The sequence below is a fragment of the Vulpes lagopus genome, chromosome X (assembly GCF_018345385.1).
Source record: "Vulpes lagopus strain Blue_001 chromosome X, ASM1834538v1, whole genome shotgun sequence".
In the NCBI taxonomy this organism is placed as follows: domain Eukaryota; kingdom Metazoa; phylum Chordata; class Mammalia; order Carnivora; family Canidae; genus Vulpes; species Vulpes lagopus.
The window spans coordinates 70,319,110-70,332,647 of NC_054848.1; the positions used below are offsets into that span (position 1 = coordinate 70,319,110).

The 13,538-nt window shown below is 35.8% G+C and overlaps 1 protein-coding gene across 6 annotated transcripts in view; it reads left to right on the forward strand.

Annotated features, from left to right (window-relative positions):
• The window catches only part of DIAPH2 (diaphanous related formin 2), a 1,156,455-nt gene that overhangs the window by 388,372 nt on the left and 754,545 nt on the right, over positions 1-13,538 (forward strand). For all 6 annotated transcript variants that reach the window (XM_041741554.1, XM_041741555.1, XM_041741556.1 and 3 more), the window contains 2 exons: positions 7,024-7,134; positions 13,027-13,145. In XM_041741554.1, coding sequence (XP_041597488.1) covers positions 7,024-7,134; positions 13,027-13,145 — 230 coding nt within the window. The remainder of the gene's footprint in view (positions 1-7,023; positions 7,135-13,026; positions 13,146-13,538) is intronic.

The window sequence follows — 13,538 nt, forward strand, 5'->3', positions numbered from 1 at the left end:
AAAGTTTGGCCAGACTCATGGGCAGTCAGAAGGTTATAAACAGTTGTGAAAAAGTGTGTTAAACAAACATACTTTATAAAGTATAATAACCATTATACCTCAACTACCTTTGAAAATACCAGTGACCTAGATTTAGAATGGTCATACAGAACTTTGTCCATGTTAATAAATTAAGAAAAATGATTCTTAATTCTGTGTGTACAGCAGTGTTTTCACTCTATGATTTTATGACATAAGAAATAGAAAATGGTTACAGAATGGGTGACTCTAACACCTTCAGAGATAATTTAAATTTACCTTATTTAAAAATTACAGACATCCAGGCATTTTAAAATACAAAACCAACTTATACTCATAAGTTTCAGTTTACAATTTAATCTCTACTCTTCTCAAATTCTTATGATTTTATTGAACATATTAAGAGTCTGCGTTGTGAAAATATGCAAATTAAATATTTGAATAAGCATTAAATTTTGTGGTATATCATTTTCAGAATTGTCTGTATATGATGATTAAATTTCAGGCAAAAACTTAGTAACCAAAGCAATTGTACTTATTAATAGATGATAAAGCATTCTATTTTTTTAAATGCCTGACTTCTCTATTTTTCTTTTTTTTTTTTTTTTTTTTTTTTTTTTTATTAACTTTTATTGGTGTTTAATTTACCAACATACAGAAAAACACCCAGTGCTCATCCCGTCAAGTGTCCACCTCAGTGCCCGTCACCCATTCCCCTCCAACACCCGCCCTCCTCCCCTTCCACCACCCCTAGTTCGTTTCCCCGAGTTAGGAGTCTTTATGTTCTGTCTCCCTTCCTGATATTTCCCAACATTTCTTTTCCCTTCCTTTATATTCCCTTTCACTATTATTCATATTCCCCAAATGAATGAGAACATACACTGTTTGTCCTTCTCCGATTGACTTATTTCACTCAGCATAATACCCTCCAGTTCCATCCACGTTGAAGCAAATGGTGGGTATTTGTCGTTTCTAATTGCTGAGTAATATTCCATTGTATACATAAACCACATCTTCTTTATCCATTCATCTTTCGATGGACACCGAGGCTCCTTCCACAGTTTGGCTATTGTGGCCATTGCTGATAGAAACATCGGGGTGCAGGTGTCCCGACGTTTCATTGCATCTGAATCTTTGGGGTAAATCCCCAACAGTGCAATTGCTGGGTCGTAGGGCAGGTCTATTTTTAACTCTTTGAGGAACCTCCACACAGTTTTCCAGAGTGGCTGCACCAGTTCACATTCCCACCAACAGTGTAAGAGGGTTCCCTTTTCTCCGCATCCTCTCCAACATTTGTTGTTTCCTGCCTTGTTGATTTTCCCCATTCTCACTGGTGTGAGGTGGTATCTCATTGTGGTTTTGATTTGTATTTCCCTGATGGCAAGTGATGCAGAGCATTTTCTCATGTGCATGTTGGCCATGTCCATGTCTTCCTCTGTGAGATTTCTCTTCATGTCTTTTGCCCATTTCATGATTGGATTGTTTGTTTCTTTGGTGTTGAGTTTAATAAGTTCTTTATAGATTTTGGAAACTAGCCCTTTATCTGATATGTCATTTGCAAATATCTTCTCCCATTCTGTAGGTTGTCTTTTAGTTTTGTTGACTGTATCCTTTGCTGTGCAAAAGCTTCTTATCTTGATGAAGTCCCAATAGTTCATTTTTGCTTTTGTTTCTTTTGCCTTCGTGGATGTATCTTGCAAGAAGTTACTGTGGCCAAGTTCAAAAAGGGTGTTGCCTGTGTTCTCCTCTAGGATTTTGATGGAATCTTGTCTCACATTTAGATCTCTCATCCATTTTGAGTTTATCTTTGTGTATGGTGAAAGAGAGTGGTCCAGTTTCATTCTTCTGCATGTGGATGTCCAATTTTCCCAGCACCATTTATTGAAGAGACTGTCTTTCTTCCAATGGATAGTCTTTCCTCCTTTATCGAATATTAGATGGCCGTACATTTCAGGGTCCACTTCTGGGTTCTCTATTCTGTTCCATTGATCTATGTGTCTGTTTTTGTGCCAGTACCACACTGTCTTGATGACCACAGCTTTGTAATACAACCTGAAATCTGGCATTGTGATGCCCCCAGCTAAGGTTTTCTTTTTTAAAATTCCCCTGGCTATTCGGGGTCTTTTCTGATTCCACACAAATCTTAAAATAATTTGTTCTAACTATTTGAATGGTAAATGGTTCTCCAACCTTTTATTTTCAGGTTGTAGGTGTCCTTCTGTCTAAAATGAGTCTCTTGTAGACAGCAAATAGATGGGTCCTGCTTTTTTATCCAGTCGGAAACCCTGCGCCTTTTGATGGGGTCATTAAGCCCGTTCACATTCAGAGTTACTATTGATAGATATGAGTTTAGTGTCATCATATCTATTCAGTCCTTGTTTTTGTGGATTGTTCCACTGAACTTCTTCTTAAAGGGGAATTTTAAGAGTCCCCCTTAAAATTTCTTGCAGAGCTGGTTTGGAGGTTACATATTCTTTCAGTTCCTGCCTGTCTTGGAAGCTCTTTATCTCTCCTTCCATTTTGAATGAAAGCCTTGCGGGGTAAAGTATTCTTGGTTGCATGTTCTTTTCATTTAGGACCCTGAATATATCCTGCCAGCCCTTTCTGGCCTGCCAGGTCTCTGTGGAGAGGTCTGCTGTTACCCTAATATTCCTCCCCATAAAAGTCAGGGACTTTTTTTCTCTTGCTGCTTTAAGGATCTTCTCCTTATCTTTGGAATTTGCAAGCTTCACTATTAAATGTCGAGGTGTTGAACGGTTTTTGTTGATTTTAGGGGGGGATCTCTCTATTTCCTGGATCTGAATGCCTGTTTCCCTTCCCAGATTCGGAAAGTTTTCAGCTAGGATTTGTTCAAATACATATTCTGGCCCTCTGTCCCTTTCCGCGCCCTCGGGAACCCCAATTAAACGTAGGTTTTTCTTCCTCAGGCTATCATTTATTTCCCTTAATCTATCCTCATGGTCTTTTAATTGCCTGTCTCTTTTTTCCTCAGTTTCCCTCTTTGCCATCAACTTGTCTTCTATGTCACTCACTCGTTCTTCCACCTCGTCAAGCCTCGTCGTTAGGACTTCTAGCTTGGATTGCATCTCATTTAATTGATTTTTAATTTCTGCCTGATTAGATCTAAATTCTGCAGTCATGAAGTCTCTTGAGTCCTTTATGGTTTTTTCTAGAGCCACCAGTAGCTGTAAAATAGTGCTTCTGAATTGGCTTTCTGACATTGAATTGTAATCCATATTTTGTAACTCTGTGGGAGAGTGGGCTGTTTCTGATTCTTTTTTTTGAGGTGAGGTTTTCCTTCTAGTCATTTTGCTCAGTGCAGAGTGGCCAAAAACAAGTTGTATTGGGAAAAGGAGAAAAAGAGAGAGAAGGAAAGAAAAGAGAAAAAGAAAAAAAGAGAAAGAAGAAAAAAAATAGGGGAAAAAGAGAAGAAAAAGAAAGAAAGGAGAAAAAAGAAAAAAGGGGGGGTGGGGGAAGCAATCAGAAATCAAGAAGAAAGAGAGAAAAAAAAAGCGCAAAACAAAACAAAACAAAAACAAAAACAAAAACAGAAACAAAAAAAAACAAAAAACAAAAAAAACCACGGGGGAGTATCTTCCGATTCTGTTTAGTTTAAGTCCCTTGACTTCCCTTGGAACTGGTCCGTCTCGCTGGTCTTCTGGGGGAGGGGCCTGCTGTGCTGATTCTCAGGTGTTGGCACTTGGGGGAGCTGCTCTGCCCCTGCCTGGTGCAGGGCTCAGGGGGGTTGTTCACCCCGTGAGGCCCCGGGAGGAAGCCACAGTGGCGGGGGCAGCTCTGGGACCCTGGATCCAGCCCCCGCAGTAGCTCCGGGGCTCTCCTTCTGCAGGGCCTGGGGGCTCCGGGGCGGGGCCGCTGATCTGCTCAGTTCCAGGCAGGAGCGTCCTTGCTGTCCTGGGCCCTCCCGGCCTCTGCCTGTCCCGGGGGAGGCCGTATCCTGGGCTGTGTCCCGGCGCCCTGTGCTCCGGGGCCTGCGCTGTTGGATTCGCGCTCCCGGCGGTGCAGCCCCCTCCGCGGAGCCGCCGCCCGAGCCTCTCCGAGCTGTTCCCGGAGCCGCGCAGCCCCCTCCGCGCGGAGCTTCTTCCTCTGCGCGAGCCGCCGCCGCTGAGCTGTTCCCGGAGCCGCGCAGCCCCCTCCGCGGAGCCGCCGCCCGAGCCCCTCCGAGCTGCTCCCGGAGCCGCGCAGCCCCCTCCGCGGAGCCGCCGCCCGAGCCCCTCCGAGCTGCTCCGGGTCCCGCCGAGCGCTGCAGCCCTTAGGGAGCTCGGCGCATCTCCCGGGGCGCAGTTCCTCTGTTACTGTCCCCGGGAGCCCGAGGGCGTCCCCGCCTTTCTGGGGATCCTGCACCAATTCCCGGGGAGCCCCTTTCCGCGGGGAAGGTCGGTGCAGCTCCTGCTCCTCCGGGACGGGGCTCTCCTGTCCTGGGGACACTCGCCCCGGCCTCAGCCCGGCTCCTCGCGGGGCCCCTCCCCCTTGGAGGCCTTTTGTGTCTTTATTTCTTTTTCCCCGTCTTCCTACCTTGATAGAAGCGCGAACTCTTCTCACTGTAGCGTTCCAGCTCTTCTCTCTTTAAATCTCAGGCCGAATTCGTAGGTTTTCAGGATGATTGGATGGTTTTCTAGGTAATTTGCTGAGGACCAGGTGACCTAGAGACCCTGCTCCTCCGCCATCTTGCCCCTCCCTAATTATTTTGTTTTTTGATTGATTTTGTATCTGTCCTCTAAAAAGGACAGTGAAAAAAAAATGAAAAAAAAAAAATAAAAAGGACAGTGATTATGTAGTAGTATAAAGGAATGGAGATAATTAAGATGAATTTTTGTTCTCTATATTCATATAATATAAATATTTTTATAAAAGAGTATCACTTTAGGAGAAGACGTTGGAAAATGACATGATGGTATGACTATTCTGCTTATGTTATTTGTAATTAGATATCTGTTAGAATTTGATAAACAATAAATAGTACATTGGTAAACCAGTGCCAGTACCTCTTTAAATTACTGGCTTCAACATGTCTGCTAATTATTTTATACTGTAGTCAATGGATGCAATTTTTTAGCATTCAGTTATATATTCATACGTCATACGTAAAGTATTTAATAGCATTGCATTTATCATATTAAATGTAAAGTTATTTTGATGTTGATACATTCATTAATTTTATTGACTTCTATTTTTATCATCTCCTGATCTAAATACTTTTATTTCTATAAAGGTACAACTCCAAGACTCATTAACTTGTTTCTTATGGAAATGTTCTCTTGTAGGATTATAATACAAGCCATTAAACTAGAATATCTTCTGGCAAAAACAATCCTAGCAGATGGCAACTTTTCTCTCTATTAATTTTAGATTGGATATGTACTTTGGTTTGTTTTGTCATGTCATAGTTGTAACATTGAACAAGGATCATTCAATCAAATGCAACGATAATATAGCTATGGACATGTACAGTATGCAAACTTATATTCCAGCCTATGGAGACTATATAAAGACTTATATATTTTCTTATTCTTAATAGCAAGGTTAAATAATCCAGTAGGGTTTAAGTGTCATAGTAACTTATTTGAAATATCTTTTAAGACAATCACAGTCTTTGGCAAGTATTTATTCAGTTGTCTAAGTGTTTTATATTGACATTTGAGCAATCATAGGCATTGGACTACACAGTTCAGTTGTCATTTAGATATCTAATAATGTTAGAAACAGCCTTAATCATCCCTTTTAAAGCATCCAATTTTTTTTTTTATTTTTGGAGCCTGGATATGAGGTAGATGGAGTAATCTCCCTAAAAGCAGCTTAGATACATAAAATAATGGATATAAAAATAAAAGGAATATACCTTTTAAACTTTTCTTTATACTTGGAAAAATGACTTTTATAATGATAGTTCTGGATAAGTCAAGTCAAACTACATTTGAAATATTTTCTTTTGCTGATGTGTTTTTTTTGATATGAAGTTTTGATTTTTTTGTGTCTCTTTCTATATATACTTGACATCCTTACTAAATCTGGTATTTTACAGGAGTCCCCTCACAGTCAGCTCTTTGAACACAGTACAGTATACTCATTGCATACTTTAAGAATAATCAATTTAAGTGTGTAGCTCCTGACTTGAACTATTAGCTAGTTGCCTTCAACTTGAGCAACATTTCCCAAAAATGCTATTGGGAATAATGTGTGGATCACCTGGCAATTATCATTTTGTTGATTCCCTTTTAGCTTGTAATTACTAGAAAATAAGTCCCCTTTTATAATAGGGAACCTGCATATCAAAAGATGAGAAAAAAACAAACGTTTTTGAGTGTGAGTATAAATAATGAATCACCGTCACTTGAAAACAAGCTTTTATATTTACTTTGTCATGCATGCACAGTAGGATTGGTGTCACAGTGCCTTCTACTTGATCTTAATTCACTTGCATTCATTTTTATACATAGTAAATTAATTCATCTTAATCATATATTTTAATACTCTGTGTTTTTTTTAAGTTCATCCCAATAATAGAATGGAGACAGTATAAATCAGTGTTAATTTCTCTGTTTAATATCAGGGTACTTTCTTTGACTTATTTTAGAAAAGTGTTTATAACCATATATAATTGAGGCCAAGTGCACTCTGTGGACAGCTGGATAGGAAAGATACATTTCATGATATTTTTAAAGGGCTCTGTATGCAGATTTTTGGAACTTTAAGTTTCTCAGAGTTTAATATTCTTCATATTGTTTAGCAAAGCATAGCAATATTTCCCCATCCATCATATCCCCATTAGAATTATTCTGAACATTAGAAATTTAATTGTTAATTTTGTCATTTATGCTATAAAATCATAATCATCCTTATACTTGTGTAAATATTTCCATTTCTCCTAATATTTTATAGTATATGTATCTATGCCTTCATTAATAGAAAAATAATGATCTGAATGTGTTAAATAAATATTTCCTTAATTAAATAAATTATTTAACACACTTTGCTTTCTAATTGCAGGTGGCCTGCATGCAGTTTATAAATGCCCTTGTCACTTCACCTTATGAACTTGATTTTAGAATACATTTAAGGAATGAATTCCTACGTTCAGGACTAAAAACAATGTTACCAGTAAGTAGAGTCTACACATTAAGTATGCTGATGAACTTTAACATATTTCTCTCTTTAGACAAAGTACTTGCAACAGAGTAGACAAATGTGCCTTGCTATATTTTCTTTTGTAAGTATTAGAGATTTTGTAAGCTTTTCTATATTACAGTAATACTAGCTTCTGTATACAACTGATGATTCAGAATTCAGCTAATGTGTCCAGAAGTGATATGGGTGTTTTTTTTTTCTTGTTTTGTCTGTTTTCTTGAAGGGGAAAGGGAATTTCTTTGAATTTGAATACTCAGAACATAAAAGAATACAGCTTTTTCTTTTTCTGCAGCTTCAATTTTCATTTAAAAGTTTTTGCTTTCCTCTTTGATAACTTAGATTGATATTAATTATATTCAGCATAAGTATCTATAGACTTTTGACCAGTATATTCTAGACATTTAAGAATGGTATTCTTGATATAGTGCTATAGAAAGTTTTGTAAAAAACAGTTTTATTTCTTAAATTGAATGTGGATCTATGCTCAAATTTTGATTAGAGCCACTAAAACATTTTTGAATTAACTTTATAGACTTGATCTGAGATAAAATGAGGACACGTACTCTATAAACACAAATACAGCTAATGTGACTTTATACCTTATTTAGCATGTTAACTGAAGAGGGAGTTTGTTTAAAACCATGACATTAAGAGACATGTACAGTCTAATTAGTCTCTTCATCTGAGCTACTCAGAGCACACCTGAGAAAAAAGAAGCAAAGGGAGTAAAAAAAACACAAAACACAACAAAACAAAATAAATGTCAAGTGAGCATGTATATAATACTTAGAGCACTAGAAATACCAAAATCAGGGAAATTTCCTGTTGAGGAATGAGTGTGTAACATGCATCAGTAACTTGTGTTACTGTTTCTGGGAGAGTATTAATGTTTTTGGACACTTGCTGGCTATACGGGCTCCGTAGCATCCTCTGCTCATTTACTAATATGCCACATATTGTGCCTCAGTTGTTGCTATTACTTTTCCATCTTTTATTTCCCTGTGTCTTTATAATTGAATATTTTCTGCCATACACTACTGAATGATTGATCCAAAAATTTTACTCTCATTTTAATTTAATTAAATTGTACTCTTCAGAAAGAAAATGAAAAGATAGCTCTTGTCCTTACCTTTATCCTTTTCTCTGGTGTATTCACCTTTTCTGGGCTCAGTGGTCTCATGGTATATTGGTTACACTGACAATCAAGTTTTTTTTTTATCTGTGATTCTAAGCTACACTTTCCCATTGGATCTGTAACTGTATATTAAAGCTTTTGTGGCACCATGTGCTTCTTAATAAATGTTTTCTTAATATATGAATCCTGTTAGATTTTTCAGTAACTGTCACATCTCTCAGTAAGCCCTGAGTGTACACATTAAGTATGCTTGTGTACTTATGTATATGTACATATGTATGTGGCTAAGCCCTGATTCCCAGATATCAGTGATTCCTCAGCAAGAGAAAAGTAGGAAGTGTCAAATGTGTGCCTCCTAAAAGTTTGGAATAAATCCTATAAGGATTCTCAATTTTTTTTCTCCCTAAGACAGTGGAATAAAATACGATTAAATACAGCCCTGGTTCTCAACTAAAGAGGTTGGACATGTCTCCCTAATGAGAATCTATCAAAATCTTATTGAGGGTAAGGCAGAGTTGTCTGATTTGAAAAGAAAAAAATTCCTTCCCAGGTACTTCCGATCAAAAAGATGAGAATCAGAGTTCAGGCAAATAGTCCCAGAAGATTAGCGATTTTAATTAATACCATAGATTTCATGACTGATGTTATTCTTGTAGTTTATCACAATTTGAAACAAAGGTCAGAATGGTCAGCTTTAATGTATATTAGACTTAACGTCAATTATTATCTAATGAACTCATTTTTAATGAACTATTTAATTTACTAAATATTTAAGCTTAAACCACTAGTATTCAGGTAGCATTAAACATCTGTACATATGCATGGAAGCTTAATAATATATTCATACATGAGTTTTAAAATACTCACTTTTTTACTGTTCACTCTTATTTTTATACATTGTTCTAACAGGAGGAGATCCCTGATTTTCTAGAATCTATCATATTTAAAGCAGCAAATTAGATGTGGCTAAGGCTAATACAAATTGTTGATACATGAATCAAAAATCAGACCTACCTTGTTGTATGGAAGCACTGAATCACTGTATTATATACCTGAAACTAATATTACACTGTATGTTAGCCAACTGGAATTTGAATAAAACTTTAAAAAGAATTACACCTATCTGGAATCACTAAGTGTTTGGAAAGAATCATTCTTAGGGTTTCAATAACTGCTGAGACCATCGTAATAATATAGTAGAGTAAAACTTTTTTCATATAATAATCAGAGTGCTTAAGGAGAGTTATTTTAATTATATCCTATAAAAATTTATTTTCTTTTTCATTTCTTAAAATTTTTTTATTGGAGTTCAATTTGCCAACATACAGCATAACCCAGTGATCATCCCACCTAGGGCCCCCCTCAGTGCCCATCACCCAGTTACCCCAACCCCCCCCCCCGCCCACCTCCCACTACCCCTTGTTCATTTCCCAGAGTTAGGTGTCTCTCATGTTTTGTCACACTCACTGATATTTTCACTCCTTTCCCTTTATTCCCTTTCACTAATTTTTATATTCCCCAAATGAATGAGACCATATAATGTTTGTCCTTCTCCAATTCACTTATTTCACTCAGCATAATACCCTCCAGTTCCATCCTCGCTGAGACAAATGGTGTTTATTTGTCGTTTCTAATGGCTGAGTAATATTCCATTGTATACATAAACCACAACTTTATCCATTTATCTTTCAATGGACAATGAGGCTCCTTCCACAGTTTGGCTATTGTGGACACTGCTACTATAAACATCGGGGTGCAGTTGTCCCAGAGTTTCACTGCATCTGTATCTTTGAGGTAAATGCCCAGCAGGGCAATTGCTGGGTTGTAGGGCAGTTCTTTTTTTTAACTCTTTGAGGAACCTCCACACAGTTTTCCAGAGTGGCTGCACCAGTTCACATTCCCACCAACAGTGCAAGATGGTTCCCCTTTCTCCACATCCTCTCCAACATTTGTGGTTTCCTGCCTTGTTAATTTTCCCCATTCTCACTGGTGGGAGGTGGTATCTCATTGTGGTTTTGATGTGTATTTCCCTGATGGCCAGTGATGTGGAACATTTTCTCATGTGCTTGTGTGCCATTTCTATGTCTTCCTCTATGAAGTTTCTCTTCATGTCCTTTGCCATGAAACATGGCAAAATGTTTCTTTGCTGTTGAGTTTAATAAGTTCTTTATAGATCTCAGAAACTAGCCCTTTGTCTGATAGGTCATTTGCAAATAACTTCTCCCATTGTGTAGGTTGTCTTTTAGTTTTGTTGACTGTTTCTTTTGCTGTGCAGAAGCTTTTTATCTTGATGAAGTCCCAATAATTCATTTTTGCTTTTGTTTCTCTTGCCTTCATGGATTTAAAATTTATTTTCAAAATTCCCCTCTCTTTATTGATAAATTATGGTTTTTAAAGGAGCTTATACTTAATTTATATGGAAAATTGTTTTAATAAATTTGAATTTAGTAATTTAGTGAGTCGTTACATACTATACAGTGATTTTTAAGCTCGTATTTGCTCTGATTTCTTGTGAAGTTTTTTCCATCTGCCTTTTATTTAGTTAAATAAATTTAGAAAATACATGTGAAGGAACAAGATAGTAAAAAATCATGTCTGTATGCAGCAAGCATGTTTATTTTAAAATACCAACAAACTTTCTTATTCTGTAGAAAACTCAATTTTGATTGCTTGACTGGTAATCAGTCATGTACTAGAAATGGAATTTTCTTTGAAGTACACTATATTATAGAGATTTAATTATATGTTTTAGAGACTCTGCCAAAAGTATTCCTTATCCATACAGCAATTCTTTTAAAAAAATAACAAACATTTACAATATTTCACATAATACTATTGTAATTTTGTGATATTATCATATTCTACATTTTTAAATATAAAACTCTAGTGATATATTTCCATTTCCTCTTATAGGATATCATATTTGTGCTATTATATAAAAACTTAATGTTTAAAAAAAACCTTAATGTTTATTTCATCAAGAATATATGGATATATTTTTCAAAGTTTGATATTTGACTGAAAGGAAATTATACATGTTACTGTGTATGTGTATATGTATATATATTTATTTTAATGACAACTACTAATAAACAATATAAGATATTGCATTTATATGTCTGTTTTCATATTATGCTATGTATGTTCACATACTATGTATATTGTATAATTAATGTGTTGTCCTAATTAAAAACAATTAAACACTTAACCAGTTATTTTCACAGAGAATATTTTAATTATGCAGATTAATTCCACGTTTTACAATGTTTTGATGCTAATTAAATGACAGTATTTAAATTAGCTTTTTCTGTTTTTCTAACATTTAAAAGTGTTCAAGTTTTGTAGTGAGTATCTAAGAAAGAACATATTGTGACAGAAGAATAAAGAAAAGTCCATATTTTAGAGTGTGTTAATAGTTGTTTCTACAATAGTTGTTTCTACAATGATCAGAATATTATTTGTGTCTGGCTTCTGCTCTTGTCTAACTGGAGTTCTGTAATCATCTGATAATATGACCATCAATGGTAGATAATTTTTTGATTCACATTGATTTAAATGTGGAAAACTAAATCTAAAGCAAGTTATTACTAATAGGGAACTAAATGAAAATATATTTATTTGTCATATATTTTTTTATGAAATCCTATAGAAACATAGTAATAAGTATTATCATATGTTCTGTGTGTAAATTTTTAGTAAATTATTACTTGAGTGTTAGAAGAAATCTAGAAATTACATAAATTTGCATTTGGCTTTAGTAATAGCCATTATATTTTTAATTATTCTATTCAATAAAAATAGAAACAAGAAATGAATCCTATTTTGTTTTTTTGACCTAATTTCAAGTACACCCATGCTTGCATTTCCTTTTAGAATTCAAGCTCAGCTCTGAGATCCTAGTCCCACTTTCAGTATCACCCTTGAGCATCCACAGTTGGGATTATCGATTTGGGTTTTGAAATCTGCAACTTAATGGACACATATTAAGAGATATTACAGGTGATATATTTTAAGCCCAACAATCTCTCGTGTGGCATGCTTCCAAAGATTTTGTTCATACTGTTACTTTAAAAATTATTAGAGGTTTGTAACGCATGTGCTTATAATGTATTACAAAAACAAATCTTTGATGCCCAAGTTGCTATTTTGTGATTCAGCTAAGCAAAAATGAAAAGTGGGGGAGGAGGCTAGTCCTGCAGCTTGATAAAAGAATCCTGATGCCTTTTTGTTTCAAAATCACAAAATATCATTTAAAATAAATTTCTTTATAAAATTTCTTCGCCATACTTGGGACTGTTGTGCTTGAATATATCCTTTAATTTATTCTTCATTAATACAATTGATCTGTATTTGCATTTTTTTGCCAGAGGCCTATGTGAATGTTCTAACTGCATGAGTTCTTTTGTGATCTTTGATTAGTGTATTTAGTAAAAAGACAACAGTACTTAATTTGGGCTGTTAGCAATTAGTTTTTTCCCCCTTCGTAAAAGTGCTCGTTAATTTTTAATTTAAATAGAAATCTGGGGCATGAAAAGAAAATGCAATGACTGCAATGTGCGACCTTTATTTTAAAATAGGAAAATACGTAGTACGTTTACTTTCTCTCAGAAAACTTAAGTGTCTGGGTCGATATAAAATTCCTTTTGTGTATATAAATGAATAATATTATTACCAAAGTATGGTGTTGTCAAACTGTTACTCATCTGTTAAGTTTTATGTTTATATATTAGGATCTAAAAGAAAAAGAGAATGATGAGCTTGATATTCAGCTGAAAGTATTTGATGAGAACAAAGAAGATGACCTAACTGAATTATCACACCGTCTCAATGACATTCGAGCAGAAATGGAATATCCTTTTGACACACCACAAAAATAATTTTGCATATATTGTGAGAAAGGGATTCGTGGGTGATTTTATGGCCCATTATTAGAATTCTTTTCTGTCAGCCCAGTTTACATTCATTTATTTATATTAGTACCTCACTATGATGCTATCCTTGAGATTCATGTTGAGGAATTGTCAGACTGTCCTCATGTTTTACACAAGCTGTATTGAAATCTCACAATTGCCTTCTGCTGTATTATAGATATATTCAGCTCCATAGTTTTGAATAGACAAGCACCTCAGGTGTATACCTCACATATAAGAATTTGAGGGGAAAAGTTCATTGAGTTCATATGTAACCATAGGTAATATAGTTTATTAAAATATACTCAATAGTTTAGAGATACACGTCACTT